The 19,634-nt window shown below is 41.1% G+C and overlaps 2 protein-coding genes across 4 annotated transcripts in view; both read left to right on the top strand.

Annotated features, from left to right (window-relative positions):
- Positions 1-47: 47 nt before the first annotated feature.
- LOC121571177 (BRISC complex subunit Abraxas 2) lies at positions 48-11,792 on the top strand. Of its 2 annotated transcripts, none has more exons than XM_041882534.1 (9): positions 48-175; positions 1,089-1,179; positions 1,697-1,733; positions 2,112-2,178; positions 2,288-2,478; positions 3,770-3,889; positions 3,986-4,070; positions 9,750-9,867; positions 9,958-11,792. In XM_041882534.1, exons 1-9 carry the CDS (start codon positions 104-106, stop codon positions 10,500-10,502), a joined length of 1,326 nt encoding a protein of 441 aa, XP_041738468.1. In that variant the 5' UTR covers positions 48-103; the 3' UTR covers positions 10,503-11,792. The 2 variants fall into 2 exon arrangements, with proteins under 2 accessions (XP_041738468.1, XP_041738462.1); XM_041882528.1 differs by having other exon boundaries at positions 3,767-3,889.
- Positions 11,793-15,075: 3,283 nt separating this feature from the next.
- The window catches only part of LOC121571168 (ubiquitin thioesterase Zranb1), a 40,774-nt gene continuing 36,215 nt past the window's right edge, over positions 15,076-19,634 (top strand). The window contains exon 1 of one of the 2 annotated variants that reach the window (XM_041882516.2): positions 15,076-15,979. The gene's annotated coding sequence lies outside the window, so the exon portion shown is untranslated. The other variant, XM_041882506.2, reaches the window with a different exon arrangement.

Genomic DNA, 19,634 nt, shown 5'->3' with positions numbered 1-19,634 from the left:
CCGGTTAAACATCTAGCTCATTGTTCTATCTGTGGTGCAACCGCAGGGGGAGGGGGTGGTGGTGGTGGTGGTATCATTGAGGTATAGATGGGATGTTTCCATCATGGCGGCATCCATTTCGGGCTATACTTTTAGTTCTGTGTGTTATCACAGCGCTAACAGCAACTCTGATCATGTAAGTACAGGAAACATTTTAATGAATTGGGAGAGAGTGCATACATTTGTTTAGTTACAACGGGTGTATATTTGGATGTTATTCTCAGGCATAAACTCAGTGTATTTCCCAGTGTCATCTTCCTGTTGCTAGCTAGTTGCAAATTTAGCTCAATCACTTACATAGCGAGACATTTGCTAGCTAGTTGGCTAGCCTGCTATGCTAGCTATGTCAACCCAACTGACTTCCGTGGTGTCGACTGTATATATTTTTTTTTGACAATGCAACATTGATGTAGCCATAGTTAGTTAGTTGGTTAACTATATTTGAAAAATGTCAATTGCATCACCTTCTGCACAGCAAGTACTACAAATGAACTAGTTAGCTTCTGGTCATATCATTATCAGAAAGATAGAGCAAGCTAGCTATCTAGATTGTTTCCGCATTATCTACTGTAGCCAGTTAGCTAGTCATGTCAAATTATCTAGCTAGCTAATGTTAACTGGCTAAAAATGTAGCTCCATATTTCTTGCTAAGTAATTGTTTGTTGTATTTTTTGTTGTTGAGTAATTTATTCTAGCAATGTTACCACACAGTTAGCAAGCTAGCTAGTTGGACAACTAGGAAGTGAATTGATCAAATAAGTCATCACCCATTCAAGCCACACAAGTTTTTGTTTACCATTAGATATAAGACTGGATTGACACCTGTCAGCAAACTGAGTTGCATGTCGATGCTGCCTAATGTTTCACATGACATTTGACACATGATTTGATTTGACAATGTGAAGGGAGAGCTTAAAGTGTCAGGCCTCAAACAGTGCTGTATGAGTCATTGTAGGATTAGTAATTGACTTCTGCCCAATATGTTGATTGTTTCTCTATCTAGGCCTATTTCACGTTTTATAATTAGAAACAACTTTTTGCTCCTACAGGAGGGATTCCTTTTAGGAGAAGTTAGGCAAGAGGAAACTGTCAGCATCAGTGATACACAGATCAGCAGTTCTGAACTACTCCAAGTAGTAGGTAAGGCCTTGGGTAGCCAAGTCAAAGAAACCAACCTATTTGTTTCCAGGCTTGTCTTGACGGATTATATGCTCCATGCTACTGTGGAATTCTGTCAAACTAGAATGGCAGGTTTCAGATCAAAAGGAGTGTCTCTTGTTGTTTTTTCTGTTTAAAGTGGAAGACCTTTACAGCAGCTGTTCAATATGTTATGTAGCTAGTCTCTGGGTAATGTGTTTTGTATGCAATATTACTGTAGGCTGTCTAAAGTCTTACAATCGTAGGCATCTCAACATTTATAGTGGTGGGATTTACATTTAAAAAAACATTTTAGTCATTTAGCAGAAGCTCTTATTCAGAGCGACTTACAGTATTGAGTCCATACATTTTCATACTGGTCCCCCTTGGGAGTCAAACCCACAACCCTGGAGTTACAAGCGCCATGCTCTACCAACTGAGCTACACGGGATGACATTAGACTAACAATATATGATGGTGTTTAATAACCATACATTTGCTGGGTTCTTTTTTTAAACAGAAGTCCACAATCATGAACCTTGTGCACAGCTATTTAGGTAAGATATTATATTATAAAAAATTATATTGAATTTGTTGTCCTTAATGACATTTTGTGACGTTACTTTTCGTTAAATGGTTTTTCCAAATGATTGCTTGGTTTATGTGCAAACTATTAAAGTTATGGGCTCGAATATAATTAGCCTAGACTAGTGATGTATCTGATACATTATTTATCCAATCTGAGATGAAGCTTTGTCTTGATCATGCCATCATGCACATTGTAGGCCAAATACCGCACAGTACTTCCATTCAACAAATGAGTGATGTAATTGTCAGTGAACAGTAGATGGCCCCACCCCACCAGAAGTTTTGAGTAACTAATGCAGAGCTACTGTGAGGAAATTGACTTTTTGTCTGTATCTTTCCCCCACCAGCTTTTATGATTATGCTGGACAAGTCAATGAAGAGAGTCTTAACAGAATTCTTAAAGACAGACGGAAAGTGAGTATTTATTGTAGGTCTATTTGTATTAAATTTTTTTGGTATTATTGGCCAGTAGTATCTAGCTAAAACAGTGTCTGTGCATCTTTTACTTGACCCCCCTGTGTAGAATGTCATCGGCTGGTACAGGTTCAGGAGGAACACGCAGCAGCAGATGTCGTTCAGGGAACAGATCATCCATAAGCAGCTGACCCAGCTCCTGGGTGTGCCCGACCTAGTCTTTCTCCTCTTTAGCTTCATCTCCACAGCCAACAACTCCACACACGCCCTGGAGTATGTGCTGTTCAGACCCAACCGCAGGTAGGACCACCCACACGTAGCTATATGCACCGAACAGCATGCACAAACAGGCTGGTGCATATGTTGGCGATGCTGAACAATCCACACACCCTTAAAGGGATTCTTAGGGATTTTGGCAATGAAGCCCTTTATATACTTCCCCAGAGTCAGATGAACACGTGGATATTGTTTTTATATCTGTGTCCAGTATGAAGGAAGTTGGAGGTAGTTTCGTGAGCCAATGCTAACTAGCGTTAGTGCACTGACTGGAAGTCTACAGGAACATTAGCAATTGTGCTAATGCTAGTTAGCAACTTCCTTCAAACTGCACGTAGACACGTCAAAATGGTATCCATGAGTTCATCTGACCCTGGGGAATTAGATAAAGGGCTTCATTGCCAAAATCCTGAAGTATCCCTTTAACAATCCACACATGCAAACTGTACATTAAATTGGCTGTTGAGCCTCCTCTCTGTGTTTATTCCCAGGCTGTTGCTCACCCTGTGCAGGCAGGTCAATGTATGTGAGAGTTGGATAAAAGCAGAAAGACCCAGTGGCACAGATTCCACTAAGGTGGCGAACAGTAGTGGCCTCTCCTTTCAGACAAAATGGTTGCTAGTTGTGGAGGCACCTCAGGTGCATAGGCATATCATTTATTTAGTTTATTCCTTTATGTATTTGTCAGGGACCTTGTACAACATGCCATTGCACCAGATTTTTCTGTAGTCCCTGGACAGAAAACAATCAACATCAATATGTCATTACAATGTAACACACTATTAAAATATCTATATATTAAACAAATATACAATAGACAATATAATGATAATATTACATTAGAGTTTAAATGTCCCTTGGTCCTACAGTATCTTACATTTTAAGAGTCGGAATGTCTTAATGTTCACATGACTGGTTTCCTTAAAGAAGGACCGTTCAAATACATCATACATTGATTAAACAACTATGTAAGGTCTAGCCATTCTATATCTAGGGTCAGATGGACAGCGCAGCGGGAGGTCTGTAGGGATTCAAGGCTTGGGTGTTGGAATCAAGCTGGGGACTTAAATACTACTGTCTGTGGCTCGAGGGCTCAGAGTGGGTTGGTGGAGGCCTGGAGGGATTGTGTGGGTGAAACTGGACATTAGCAGATTATTACATCTTCTGAACTCTCAACTAGATCCATTGGATCTGGGCATCAATCAAAGCAATGTAGTATACTGTTGCTGCCCCAGCCATTAATGGGCGTAAGGGTATTTTGAGCTAGGCTGCCTGTAGTGTATCATCAGACTAACTCTCTGGTTCCACCCAGCAGGTACAACCAGAGGGTGACCCTCAGCATCCCGAACCTGGGCAACACCAGCCAGCAGGAATACAAAGTCTCCTCTGTCCCCAACACCTCACTCAACTATGCCAAGGTCATCAAAGAGCATGGGTGAGTGTCTCCCACATGTAGGCACTGTCAACTCGTTAATTCTTTAGTATTGAGAATCATGTTTGATGGAAATGGGATGTGCTGTATGTTTTGCAGGGCTGAATTCTTTGACAAAGACGGTGTGATGAAGGATATCAGAACAATTTTTCAAGTCTACGGTGCACTACAAGATAAAGTGCAAGTGAGTTGGCTGCCAGCAAATTTCCTATTCATACCATTCAATTGATACAAGTGTTGTGACGTGACTTTCATTAGTCTGATGACAGTTATTTATCGAATCAACTAACTATGTTTAATTGTTACCCGATTTTAAATTAATCATGTAACAATGAACTCATTAGGAATTTGGGGCACCACGGAAGAAGTTGTTTAACGAGTTACCATCTCACGAATTAAACTCTTAGAAGATATACACTACCGGTCAAAAGTTTTAGAACACCTACTCATTCAAGGGTTTTCTTTATTTTTACTATTTTCTATGTTGTAGAATAGTAGTGAAGACATCAAAACTATGAAATAACACATGTGGAATCATGTAGTAATTAAAAAAAAGTTAAACAAATCAAAATATATTTTATATTTGAGATTCTTCAAATAGCCACCCTTTGCCTTGTTGACAGCTTTGCACACTCTTGGCATTCTCTCAACCAGCTTCATGAGGTAGTCACCTGGAATGCATTTCAATTAACAGGTGTGCCTTCTTAAAAGTTAATTTGTGGAATTTCTTTCCTTTTTAATTTGTTTGAGCCAATCAGTTGTTGTGACAAGGTAGGGGGGATATACAGAAGATAGCCATATTTGGTAAAAGACCAAGTCCATATTATGGCAAGAACAGCTCAAATAAGCAAAGAGAAACGACAGTCCATTATTCCATCAAGGTCAGTCAATACGGAACATTTCAAGAACTTTGAACGTTTCTTCAAGTGCAGTCGCAAAAACCATCAAGCGCAGTGATGGAACTGGCTCTCATGAGGACCGCCACAGGAATGGAAGACCCAGAGTTTCCTCTGCTGCAGAGGATAAGTTAATTAGAGTTACCAGCCTCAGAAATTGCAGCCCAAATAAATGCTTCACAGAGTTGAAGTAACAGACACATCTCAACATCAACTGTTCAGAGGAGACTGTGTGAAGCAGGCCTTCATGTTCAAATTGCTGCAAAGAAACCACTACTAAAGGACACCAATAATAAGAAGAGACTTGCTTGGGCCAAGAAACACGAGCAATGGACATTAGACCAGTGGACATGTGTACTTTGGTCTGGAGTCCAAATTGGAGATTTTTAGTTCCAATCGCCATTACTTTGTGAGACGCGGTGTTGGTGAACGGATGATCTCCGCATGTGTCTTTCCCACCATAAAGCATGGATGAGGAGGTGTTATGGTGTGGGTGTGCTTAGCTGGTGACACAGTCTGTGATTTATTTAGAATTCAAGGCACACTTAACCAGCATGGCTACCACAGCATTCTGCAGCGATATGCCATCCCATCTGGTTTGGGCTTAGTGGGACTATCATTTATTGTTCAACAGGACAATGACCCAACACACCTCCAGGCTGTGTAAGGGCTATTTTACCAAGAAGGAGAGTGATGGAGTGCTGCATCAGATGACTTGGCCCCCACAATCCCCCGACCTCAACCAAATTGAGATGGTTTGGGATGAGTCGGACCGCAGAGTGAAGGAAAAGCAGCCAACAAGTGCTCAGCATATGTGGGAACTCCTTCAAGGCTGTTGGAAAAGCGTGTGGCGGTCCTCATGAGAGCCAGTTCCATTACTGTGCTTGATGGTTTTTGCGACTGCACTTGAAGAAACATTAAAAGTTCTTAATGTTCTGTATTGACTGACCTTCATGTAATGATGGACTGTCGTTTGTCTTTGCTTATTTGAGCTGTTCTTTCCATAATATGGACTTGGTCTTTTACCATATATGGCTATCTTCTGTATACCCCACCTACCTTGTCACAACAACTCATTGGCTCAAACGCATTAAGGAAAGAAATTCCACAAATGAACTTTTAACAAGGCACACCTGTTAATTGAAATGCATTCCAGGTGACTACCTCATGAAGCTGGTTGAGAGAATGCCAAGAGTGTGCAAAGCTGTCATCACGGTAAAGGGTGGCTATTTGAAGAATCTCAAATATAAATTATATTTAGATTTGTTTAACACTTTTTTTTATTTACTACATGATTCCATATGTGTTATTTCATAGTTTTGATGTCTTCACTACTCGAAACGTTGACCATGACTCAAGGGGTAGATCGGGGACTGTTGACTACCCACCAAAATGTCCTCCGGAGTCCCTACAGTGTATGTTAATGTTAATACTGTTGTATGTCCCGTGTAGCTCAGTTGGTAGAGCATGGTGCTTGCAACGCCAGCGTTGTGGGTTCGATTCCCACGGGGGACCAGTATGAAAATGTATGCACTCACTAACTGTAAGTCGCTCTGGATAAGAGCGTCTGCTAAATGACTAAAATGTAAATGTATTCTACAATGTAGAAAATAGTAAAAAGAAAGAAAACCCTTGAATGAGTAGGTGTTCTAAAACTTTTGACCGGTAGTGTGTGTGTGTGTGTGTGTGTGTGTGTGTGTGTGTGTTTTATATATCGATAACAGTCACTTATTAATCATTACCTCATCAGTCTCATTCTGAACGTCACATTATCCTTGAACCTGCCAGAACCCTAACCTTACTTATGGGTCAGCAATATACACATTGGCTTAATTATTTATTTACTAGTTAACCAAGTAATAACACAGAATACATACATACTTAATACATAAGTAAAGTCCCTAGCGGACTAACAACAGCATGACTGCTTGGTTATCTAAAAGGGTCAATAGAAGGAGGGATAAAGGCACAAAGAGAGTCAAACTTATCGTACGTACATTTGGAAACTACGCTCACGGTAATCAGAATACTTAGCACCCTAACCACTGCCTGTTTGGGTAACAAATGCAATGTATTTACGTGTAGAATGTCTTCTCCTATGGGTGTAAGGCTCTGGTTTGTCCACCAGAGGTCACAATGTCCTTTGTAGAGCTTCTCTGGTAGTGAAGTGGTTGTTATGGCCAGATACTTCAGATGTATCAACGGTTATCTGAGATGGGGTTATCCTTCCCAACTCGTGTCTTTAGTGAAAGTTCTAGACTACTTTACATGCCAGCTGCAGACTGGTAATGCTATGGTCAAGTGAGTTTCTTCTTCTTGTGTAGAGATTGAGAGTTTCAGAGTTTCTCACCATTTCAAACATGTGGACTAACGTCTCACATTTCCTGGTCTTACAGTGTCAACCATTTGTAACGTTCAGCTCCCACTGCACGTCTGCTGGTCTGTAGCGGTTCAACCATTTGTAACGTGAGCTCGTGCTTTACGTCGGCTGGTCTTTCTGGTTTAACCATTTTAAGCCGTGTAGCCACAGCTCCATGCTTCCTGGTCTTTCTCATTCAAAGTTCTAACCATTCTAAACGTGCAGTCACCACTCACGTTTTCTGGTCTAATGTAAATTTCGTTACCAAGGCTTTTATATTCGGGTAAAAAGGGGACGTTCCATCACGCCAACACAATGTCTGTGCTGACTGGGCAAAAGTTTATATAAAACAATTATTCATCATATATTTTATACTACATTTAGATGTAAACTTGATAACTACAATGTGTACGCTTTCAGAGTTACAGTTATTTATTTATACCATCCTTAATGACATCACAAATAATAAACAATATGCCATGATTATTATTTAGGTCCCCACTGACCATTCCAAACATTTGGACGTCAGGAATAATGTTCCAAACTATTTATGACCGGTTGTTAAGAGTCATAAAACCGGCCCAACACCCCCCTCTCCTCTCCTGTGGGAGAGAGGGGGGGTCTGGCTATCTGTCAGTCATTTGCCAAGCTGATCTGGCACCTTTGATCCTCACCAAGGAGAGAGTCATAATATCATGACAATAGTCATGACACAAGTCACATACTATACTTGCATAAACAGCAATGTGGTGCTTTGGTTGACACCATAGCTACAGTGACTTCAGAAAGTATTCAACCCCCCTGACCTTTTCTACATTTTGTTGCATTACAAAGTGCGATTTTAAAATGAATTTAATTGTTATTTTTACACAAAATACTCTGTCAAAAATGTATGAAAAATAAAACCCTAATATATCCTGATTTAGATGTATTAAACCCCTGAGTCAATACATGTTAAAAACACCTTTGGCAGCAATTACAGCTGTGAATATTTTTGTGTAAGTCTAAGAGCTTTGCACACCTGGATTATACAATATTTTTGTAATATATTTATTACAAAAATTCTTCAAGCTCTGTCAAGTTGGTTGTTGATCATTGCTAGACAGCCATTTTCAAGTTTTGCTATAGATTTTCAAACCAATTTAAGTCAAAACTGTAACTAGGCCACTCAAGAACATTCAATGTCATCTTGTTAAGCAACTCCAGTGTAGATTTGGCCTTGTGTTTTAGGTTATTGCCTTGCTGAAAGGTGAATTTATCTTCCAGGGTCGGAAAGCAGACTGAACTTGGTTTTCCTCTAGGATTTTGCCTGTGCTTAGCTCTATGACGTTTATGTTTATCCACAAAAAAACTCTGTAGTCTTTGCCGATGACAAGCATACTCATAACCAGATGCAGCCAGCCACCACGCTTGAAAATATGAAGAGTGGTACTCAGTGTTGTGTTGGATTTGCCCCGAACTTAATGCTTTGTATTCAGGACAAAAAGTTCATTTTCTTTGCCTAATTTTTTGCAGTATTAATTTAGTGCCTTCTTGCAAACATGATGCATGTTTTGGAATATCTTTATTCAAATCCAATAACATTTTATTTGTCACATGCTACGTAAACATCTGGTGTAGACTAACAGTGAAATGCTTACTTACGGATCCTTTTAACAAGACATTTTTTAAAATAGTGACACGAGGAATAAATACACAGTGAATAACAATATAGAGTAAAAATAACATGGCTATATACAGGGAATAGCAGTACAGAGTATTCTGTACAGGCTTCCTTCTTTGTTTTAAAATTACTATTGGCCCACAGGAGGCTGCTGAGGGGAGGATGGCTCATAATAATTGCCGGAACGGAGCGAATGGAATGGCATCAAACACATGGAAACCATGTATTTGATACCATTCCACCTACTCCGCTCCAGCCATTACCACAAGCCAATTAAGTCCTCCCCAATTAAGGTGCCACCAAACTCCTGTGTATTGGCCTCATGGTGAAATCCCATAGCGGTTTCCTTCCTCTCCGGCAACTGAGTTAGGAAGGATGCCTGTATCTTTGTAGTAACTGGGTGTATTGATACGCCATCCAAAGTGTAATAAATAACTTCACCATGCTCAAAGGGATATTCGGTGTATGCTTTTATTTTTATTTTTTGCCGATCTACCAATCGGTGCCCTTTGCGAGGCATTGGAAAACCTGAACATCTGCTTGAAATTCACCGCTCGACAGAGGGGCCTTACCAAATTCTATGTCTGGGGTACAGAGATGGGGTATTCATAACTAAAATCATGTAAACCACTATTGCACACAGTGAGTCAATGCAAGTTATTATGTGATTTGTTAAGCAAATATTTACTACTGAACTTATTAAGGCTTTCTAGAACAAAGGGTTGAATACCTTTTGACTCTTCAGCTTTTCATTTTTAATGATTTTGTAAACATTTCTAAAAACAAAATTCCACTTTCACATTATGGGTTATTGTGTGTCACTAATCTCAATTTTATACATTTTAAATTCGGCTGTAACAAAACAAAATGTGGAAAAATTCAACGGGTTGAGTGAAAAATAGTGATAATATGATTCTTGAATTGCTAGCTTTTTTCCTGTTTCAGGCTGTATGTGGAGAGGTTGAGCAGAGTGAACGTGTGAAAGAGAAAGTCCAGGAGGAGGTGAACAAACTCAAACAGCAAATTGTTCTCAGGAAACGAAAAACCACGGAGGAAGAGAGAAGTATGTAACTTATTTGGGTTTGAATTTGGCTGCTCAAATTATTGAACCTGTCTTTTAATCTTAGCCTATTTGTCTCTTTCTGTCCTTCAGGACTCCAGGAGGCGCAGAACCCTGAGCCACGTCCCACTCCTGAGGAGAACACAGAGCCCCCGGAGACCTCCCTCCTGTCCAGAGTGGCCTTCCACTCCCCATCCACCCCCGAGCGGCCAGGTCCTTCCGCAAACCCTCCTGCCTACGCAGACTTCCTCTCCTTGCAGGACGACTCGCTTCTCCCCTCCTCGTCCTCCCCTACCAGTGCTGCGCTGCTCCCCCGGCCCCAGGCTGTGGGCTCCCCAGGCCACCCTTCTCCCAGCCCACTGGGTCTGGGCCTCAGTGCTGGTCCAAGCCCCAGTACGCCCTACCTGGGAAACGGGGACGGATCCAGCTCTGACTCCCTGGACAGACAGGCCGCAGGGCAAGAGGATGACGACGAGGAGGAAGATGATGATGATGATGATGATGACAGCAGCGAGTATGAGAACCTTGTGAGTGAGGTGGGGCAGTTGCCCCCTGTTACCGCCAGTGTGTTGGCGCAGGGCCGCCCAGCCGCCCTCAGTCCGGACGGCGACGCCTCAGTCCGTGGCTCACAGACCTAGTAGATGGGGACATGGGGGGGGACAAAATTAACTGACGCACCGGGATAGGAGGGCGTCCCAACCAATGAAAGATAATTATTCTATATTACAGAGGACGTGCCAGCCCTGAAAATAAAAGGCATGCGCAGGTGGTATATTCCGCTGTGTATATCTGTTTGTCTTAGTTTGATCTCTATTCTGGGGGGAATGTCAGGCATCATGGGGTTTAACTTTTCTGTCTAGCATGGAAAAGCTAGTCCGTTGGAGCCTGGCTCCCTTCAGTGGATGTGTTTTGATTTAGGGACGGAGGACGTTATAATGGAATAAACGCCAACTGGTTTGTCCGACCTCTCCGTATGGATAGACCCACTCCGCTTCTCCTGGATCATGCTGCGTCACATCTGCATCACCAACTTTAAGCATCCAATTGTACCATTACCTCTTGCACTATTTTTGCTTTCTTTTAACAATTTAAGAAAAGCAAAAGGAAAATGTCCTGCGGCCTTCAAACCTTTTTTTTTGTGAGACATGCAAGTGGTTATTATTTTTTCTTTGTTTTTTTTGGGGTGATTTGCTTATTACAAAGAAAGAGAGATGCAGGTAACTGCCAAAGTAATGGAAACACGTGAGTAAATGAGAGGTAGAAAGTCTATTGAAAGCAGGTGCTTCCACACAGGTGTGGTACCTGAGTTAAGCAATTGTCATCCCATCATGCCTAGGGGTGTGTATAAAAATGCTGGGCAGGCCATTATTTTGGCTACTATGGCTATGCCACCATCCACAGGGCACGAGTGGTTACTGAATGGTTTGATGAGCATGAAAACAATGTAAACTATATGCCATGGCCGTCTGTCACCAGACCTCATCCCAACTGAACACTTATGGGAAATTCTGGAGCGGTGCCTGAGACAGCGTTTTCCACCACCATCAACAAAACACCAAATGATGGAATTTCTCGTGGAAGAATGGTGTCGCATCCCTCGAAGTTCCAGACACTTGTAGAATCTATGCCAAGGTGCATTCAAGCTGTTCTGGCCCAACGTCCTATTAAGTCACTTTATGTTGGTGTTTCCTTTATCTTGTCAGTTATATATGTAAACTATAATTTTGTTAGCCTGCACGGTTCTGACACTCAACTTTGAACTGTCATTATTAGGAATTAATTTCCTTTAACAAGCGATGTATTTTTATGAATCATGCTGTTGCCTATTTTGATGACAAAGAATATAGTTTTTATTCAAAGTTTTCCTTTGCCACTACTATAATGGGTGCTTATATTTGTTTTTATGACAATAACTGTTATTAATGTCACTCGATGTCTCATTCTTCTATAATAACACTGAATCTGTATGCGCATTGCTGCACTTAACAAATTTAGCTGATTTCTTTATTGTGCTTTACCAATGGAGTTCAGTTGTGCCACTTGAGTAATACACTTTGACCACCTGAGCAGAGCTAGCACAGCTTTTGTGCATTGTATGGGGTTGACAGGGCGAAAACACAACGTACTTTACTAACCAGACAACGCTGCTGCATCAGAGCTACCACTAAACAAGAAACCGCTTCTACAAAGACCTGTCTGCTTCTTCCACCTCTTGTCCTTGCACTGCTGGTTGTCTCCATTACTGCTGGCACTGACTAGAATGGCTTCTCCCTAGGTAATTCGGATGGAAAGGTTTTCTCCCTGTAGTGTCTATATGTGTGTTACAGCCTGGGAGCAAGGCATCGCCTGTTTGTCTTGTCAAAACCAATAGACCTTACACATTTAGCCCAATCAGCTTTGAGTGTGTATGGACCTTTTGATAATGTGACAAAAATGACCTCAATTCAGAGTCCAGTGCCTTCCATTTTGACAGTTACACCGGCTCGTAACTACACACACACACACACACACAATTAAAGCGACTGGAAAGAAGGTTGTTCCAATTGTGGTGAGAGGATCCTTTACCCTGCAGTGTTATCCTACGCCTTGTACATATTTGTCGTGTTGTGCCCTGCTTACCCCACATCACTTTTGGTTCAAATTTGGTTGTTTACTGTCACGTTAGTTAAGCTAACGTAGCAGGCATTAAAGAAACACCTGAAGCTAGATTCCCCATATACTAGTCTTGACTAGAAGAAAAAACACTGTCGGGGGAGGTTCTCTTCTCCACTGTTCAACCATTCCAGTAAATGTGGAGGAGGAGTTAAGATGGAGTGTCGCCTTGTTAATGTCCAAAAGCAGAAGTTGCGTCACATGCTCTTTTTCCATTTCCCCTGAAAACCGGAACATCCGGTTGTTGGGGACTCTGCAGCGGCTACTGTCACGTTGGATGGGTACTGTTAGAAACCAACTTTGCAGTAGACTTGCTTCCTTGACCCTTCAAAGAATCCCAATATTGCTGTTTGAAACTGGAATTACACTGAACAAAAATATAAACGCAACATGTAAAGTGTTGGTTCCATGTTTCATGAGCTGAAATAAAATATCCCAGACATTTTCCATATGCACAAAAAGCTTATTTATTTTGTGCACAAATTTGTTTACTTCCCTGTTAGTGAGCATTTCTCCTTTGCCAAGATAATCCATCCACCTGACAGGTGTGGCATATCAAGAAGCTGATTAAACAGCATGATCATTACACAGGTGCACCTTGTGCTGGGGACAATAAAAGGCCACTAAAATGTGCAGGTTTGTCACACAATGCCAGAGATGTCTCAAGTTTTGAGGGAGCGTGCAATTGGCATGCTGACTACATGAATGTCCACCAGAGTTGTTGCCAGATAATTGAATGTTAATTTCTCTACCATAAGCCGCCTCCAACGTTGTTTTAGAGAATTTGGCAGTAAGTCCAACCGGCCTCACAACCGCAGACCACGTGTAACCACGCCAGCCCAAGGACCTCCACATCTGTCTTCTTCACCTGCGGGATTGTCTGAGACCAGCCACCCAGACAGCTTATGAAACTGAGTATTTCTGTCTGTAGTAAAGCCCTTTAGTGGGGAAAAACTCATTCTGATTGGCTGGGCCTGGCTCCCAAGTGGGTGGGCCAATGCCCTACCAGGTCCACCCATGGCTGAGCCCCTGCCCAGTTGTGAAATCCATAGATTAGGGCCTAATAAATTAATTTCAATTGACTGATTTCCTTATATGAACTGTAACTCAGTAAAATTGTTGCATTTAGCGTTTATATTTTTGTTCAGTATACATCATAGTGGGAAGAAACCCCATACACAGACGGAGAGATAGGTCTGAGCTTGTGAGTCAAGCCTAGAACGATGAGAATGTGACACATTTAGAGATGGCCCAGTGACTTTTTAGAGATAAGCTAGTGAGTGAGGGGAGACTGCGTGAATGTAGGGGACCTTGCATGTTCGAGGCAGACAATGACACAGCTCAATTCTCTATGGATGGGTTTAAGCACTGGTAACTGAAGGACATTTAGCATGATAATGTGCAAACAATAATCTGCAAATTGGCCAGAAGGGATGTAGGGAGGAGGTTTACCATGTAAAGCAGTTTTTCCTTTTTACTGCAGCCAGCTTTTCCCCTGTACAGCCCATGTCTTGTATGTTGCTCTTTCTGTCTTAAGGTCATCTAGCTTTCCTTCATCTCTTAGCCATAATGTCAACTCATAGCGTGGCGGACTGGTACTCCATTTTTTTTTTTTTTTACATATTAATCACTGAATGACAAAGTCACAACTGATTATAATGACAAAATCGAGAGTGAAAGGAGTGGTTTCCACTTGAGCACTGGAATAAACAATGGGAGTTAAGAACAAGTAATCAATAATGTACACTGTACAGTAGATGGGAGGGGGTAGCATTCAAAAAGCACTTATTTATGAGAATCTCAGTCAGGATGAAAGTGGCTGGCTGGAGAGGAGGGTGAAAGTACTCTAAACAACACGGTTTGGCCCCAAGCTGAAAGTGGCCCCTGAGAGCCTGTAACTTCTCCATGATTAAATCCCTGATGTCTGAACATGTCTGTATCATAGGTGGGACAGGAATAAGCCAAGCTCTTTTGGTCACAGTTGTTCTCTCACAGAGAACACAGTTCTTAAATGGGGTGCGATAAAATAGATATTCTTATTTATTTTGCAGAGTTATTTGTTCAACCTTTCTGCCCACTTTTTTTAGGCCTGAGTAGAGGGTTGTTCAGAAAGACCAACTGTTAAAGGCCCAGTGAAGTCAAACTAGATTTCCCTGTGTTTTATATATAATTCCACACTATTAGGTTGGGATAATACGGTGACATTGTGAAAATTATGATAATACCCTTTAAGTGTAAGAGCTGTTTGAAAAGACCGCCTGAAATTTCAGTCTGTTTTGGTAGGATGGAGTTTTGGCCTTCCATTGTGACGTCACCATGTGGTAAATTAGTTAATAGACCAATAAGTAAGAGAGAGTTCCAAACCTTTCTATCAATAACAGCTAATTTTCAGTTTTCCCCTCCCCACTCCCAGACAGTCCTAGCAAAATTATTGCCTGAGAAATTACTCTTTGCTAAGAAGCTATTTTTGTTTCTTTTTGACCAATGTAATTGAAAACAATCACAGTAAGGTACTACAATGTTACCCAGAAATGATTTAATATTGAGAGAAAAAAAAAGCTGCGTTAGACTTTTAACAATTCACATCTCTCACATACAAATTCGGTAATTAATTAGTGGGATTTCTGAATTACGGAAAACGGTTGTCATTCTCTGGAGTTATTGAAAAAACTTTTTTTTATATAAATGTCCAAGATAATGCTATTATTATTATTCATTTGAGAGAAAAAGTCAAGAGATTGCATGTATTTTTTAAAGAAATCATATGAGCAAATATTACATTAAATACATATGGCATTTCTATAAAACTTTTTTCTGGATTTCCAGAGAATTTCAAGATTCCGTGCGTTCCTATTGCTCTGGACAGTTCCAGAGAACTGAGTGGTCTTCTTCAGGCATCCATATCCCAGGTGGAAGGTCATATATATAGGGGCAATACTCAGTGACATCACTTCCTGAAACAGGTGGTAAAAAATGTATAACGTAGGTTCACAATATTAACATTCAATGTATCAAAATATATGATCATATACAAGGAATGCAATCAATATGTACAGTAATATACATACAATATTCACACAATGTTCATTTAGGATTTGTTTTTAAACACACAATTTGGACGTAATGAAACTATAAAACCGGTTTCAAGTCAAACTCCTCGTTAAGGCCAAGAGGAGACAGTGTGTTGAGCCTGTGGATCCAGAAAGATTCCCTTTGAATAAGTTTCCTCTCAATGTCCCATCCCCTGCGTGACATCTTGACCATTTATATTCCAATGTATCTCAGAGAACTAATAGGATGTCCAGTTTGTACAAAATTAACATCAACCGGATGTTTTGTCTCACCTGTCCGTATATTGCTGCGGTGCTCACAGATCCGTGTCTTAAGGCTTCTGTGGGTTTTCCGTATGTAAGACAGACCACAAGGACATTTCAACATGTAAACAACATTGGTGGACATGCAGGTAATCAGGCCTTTGATCTTAAATCTTTGTCATGTGCGATGTCAATGCTTCAAATAAGTTTAAAGCAGGGTCAGTCTGTCGTTGGCAAAAGAGTCGTGAATGCTATGTTGATTGATGTAGGTCTAGAACTTCCATCGATTACTTTTTTAATAACCACAAGCTGCCCTTCACTGCAGACTGCTGCAGTATTTATTTTTTTCTCCAAAAGATGACGTCAACCTAATATCGCTTAAAGATAACCAGCTGAGATACAGACATGAAACAAACGCCATGATGGTGGCTCCGGGAATGGGGTGTAATGCAATATTCCGTGGTTCATAATTTGAGACAAGACGGCAGAAATGTATTACAGTTTCATATTCTTTTGACATCAGAGACTGCTATGATAAAGCCACAGATATATCAATGAGTTATACATATATTTGATAAAGCTTTTTAACTATTGGCAACGAAAGACGTATATCATAGGCCAACAGGAAGAATACAGAGAAACTATCCAATCAGCTTGCCCGGTGAATCCAGGTGGTAAATCCTCCTGTTTCTCTCTGGAAGTGTATTTTTTTGGGTTTTTCTAGCTTCCCCCACGCCGCCATTAAAGGCAGACAGAACGGCGGTTGGAAATTGGGATTAAAATGATTTAAAGCCCCGGAGAGACTGCATAGAAGAGAGTGGTTGTGCTATTGCACAGGTCTCGTAGATCCAGACGAACGGAGCACGGAAACGTAAATATGCGGCTTTGCACAGGTCTCGAAGGTCCGCACAAACGGAGCACGGAAACGTAAATATGCGGATTTTGACCAAATAAAAGCTTGACTTCGGGACATACAGATTGGGTTTCGTTGGGAAAGCTCGAGCGATAGAATGTTGGTCTGAAGCTCAAGAGCGGTTTGTTGTGGTTGCGCCTGGAAGAGGAGTGTAAATACAGGAAAAGGTAAAACACAGATACATCTTTGGTTAAGACCAGCAGACTCCACTGTTAAATGTCAGTCACAGTTACGTCTTGTATGAGATATTGTTTAGAACGTAAGCAATAACGGTACCTTTAATGCAATCATCATAGCTACATTGAATAGCTAACGTTAGCTGGGTACTTCACTGTACTGTAGTTGGCTAACCAAACTAGATTATTTTCATATTAGCTAACGTTAGTTAGAATTTGACTTGTCAAAATAAATAGTTTCGCAAATTAAGAAAGACTAACGAGCACAACATTGATTTTCTGTTGAGAAATCTTGTCTTAAACGAATGTGAATTTCGCCGTACATATTAGACAGACGCTAGCTACCATAGTTTTTTTTCTTCTAGTTATACTTTTTTTTTTACCATTGTTACTTTGTAAATAGCTAGCTATAATCATTGTAAATTTTATTCTACACGCCCAGCCCAATATGCAGTAGCAAAACTAGCTAGCTACAGTAGTTGTCTTGTTACATTGCAATCTACAATAAGTAGACACAATGCACAGATTGCTTAAAAAAATAAAAATAATCAGGTACCAATCCAGGCAATATAGATACACACACACACACAGCGAGGCGTGGCTTCACGTGACAACGCCCCCGAGTAGGGTACAGCCATAGGGTATTCCCGTTACTCCCATGTAATTAGCCTAATTTTGGCGGCATCCTAAGCAAACTACTGAATTTTTTTTTGTCATTTCAATGAACGTTTTCAGCAGCCTCAAGTATCGTTATTAACATACTTGGCTGTCACAACAACAAATGATTTGCATGATACTTATTCAGCCACTAATTTGTCACCTGACCTGCGAACACTGACAGTAAAGATAGTAAAACTGTCGCATTATACTTACATCAGTTTGTTTACCCCTAGCCTTTTTGTCAGTTAGCTGACGTTAGTTGGCTGGCTTGCGAGAGAACTTAATATCGATCTAATTCCCTAGTCTTAGATATGTCGTAACTACAGTCGTGGTGAAACGTTTTGAGAATGACACAAATATTAATTTTCACAAAGTCTGCTGCCTGTTTTTATGATGGCAATTTGCATATACTCCAGAATGTTATGAAGAGTGATCAGATGAATTGCAATTAATTGCAAAATCCCTATTTGCCATGAAAATGAACTTAATCCCCCCCCAAAAATTATACTGCATTTCAGCCCTGCCACAAAAGGACCAGCTGACATCATGTCAGTGATTCTCTCGTTAACACAGGTGAGAGTGTTGACAAGGACATGGCTGGAGATCACTCTGTCATGCTGATTGAGTTAGAATAACAGACTGGAAGCTTTAAAAGGAGGGTGGTGCTTGAAATCATTGTTATTCCTCTGTTAACCATGGTTACATGCAAGGAAACACGTGCCGTCATCATTGCTTTGCACAAAAAGGGCTTCACAGGCAAGGATATTGCTGCTAGTAAGATTGCACCTAAATCAACCATTTATCGGATCATCAAGAACTTCAAGGGGAGAGGTTCAATTGTTGTGAAGAAGGTGTCTGGGTGCCCAAGAAAGTCCAGCAAGCGCCAGGACCGTCTCCTAAAGTTGATTCAGCTGCGGGATCGGGGCACCACCAGTGCAGAGCTTGCTTAGGAATGGCAGCAGGCAGGTGTGAGTGCATCTGCACACACAGTGAGGCGAAGACTTTTGGAGGATGGCCTGGTGTCAAGAAGGGCAGCGAGGAAGCCACTTCTCTCCAGGAAAAACATCAGGGACAGACTGATATTCTGCAAAAGGTACAGGGATTGGACTGCTGAGGACTGGGTTAAAGTCATTTTCTCTGATGAATCCCCTTTCCGATTGTTTGGGGCATCCGGAAAAAAGCTTGTTCGGAGAAGACAAGGTGAGCGCTACCATCAGTCCTGTGTCATGCCAACAGTAAAGCATCCTGAGACCATTCATGTGTGGGGTTGCTTCTCAGCCAAGGGAGTGGGCTCACTCACAATTTTGCCTAAGAACACAACCATGAATAAAGAATGGTACCAACACATCCTCCGAGAGCAACTTCTCCCAACCATCCAAGAACAGATTTTTATTTTTTTATTTCACCTTTATTTAACCAGGTAAGCCAGTTGAGAACAAGTTCTCATTTACAACTGCGACCTGGCCAAGATAAAGCAAAGCAGTGCGATAAAAACAACAACACAGAGTTACATATGGGGTAAAACAAAACATAAAGAAAAAAAAAGAAAAGAAAATATATATACAGTGTGTGCAAATGTAGCAAGTTATGGAGGTAAGGCAATAAATAGGCTATAGTGCAAAATAATTACAATTAGTATTAACACTGGAATGATAGATGTGCAAGAGATTATGTGCAAATAGAGATACTGGGGTGCAAATGAGCAAAATAAAAAACAATATAGGGATGAGGTAGTTGGGTGGGCTAATTTCAGATGGGCTGTGTACAGGTGCAGTGATCGGTAAGGTGCTCTGACAACTGATGCTTAAAGTTAGTGAGGGAGATAAGTGTCTCCAGCTTCAGAGATTTTTGCAATTCGTTCCAGTCATTGGCAGCAGAGAACTGGAAGGAATGGCAGCCAAAGGAGGTGTTGGCTTTGGAGATGACCAGTGAGATATACCTGCTGGAGCGCATACTACGGGTGGGTGTTGCTATGGTGACCAATGAGCTAAGATAAGGCGGGGATTTGCCTAGCAGTGATTTATAGATGGCCTGGAGCCAGTGGGTTTGACGACG

This window comes from Coregonus clupeaformis, chromosome 1 (genome assembly GCF_020615455.1).
Source record: "Coregonus clupeaformis isolate EN_2021a chromosome 1, ASM2061545v1, whole genome shotgun sequence".
NCBI classification, from domain to species: Eukaryota; Metazoa; Chordata; class Actinopteri; order Salmoniformes; family Salmonidae; genus Coregonus; species Coregonus clupeaformis.
Note: the sequence above shows the minus strand (reverse complement) of the source record. Positions and strands in the feature narration are given on the sequence as shown.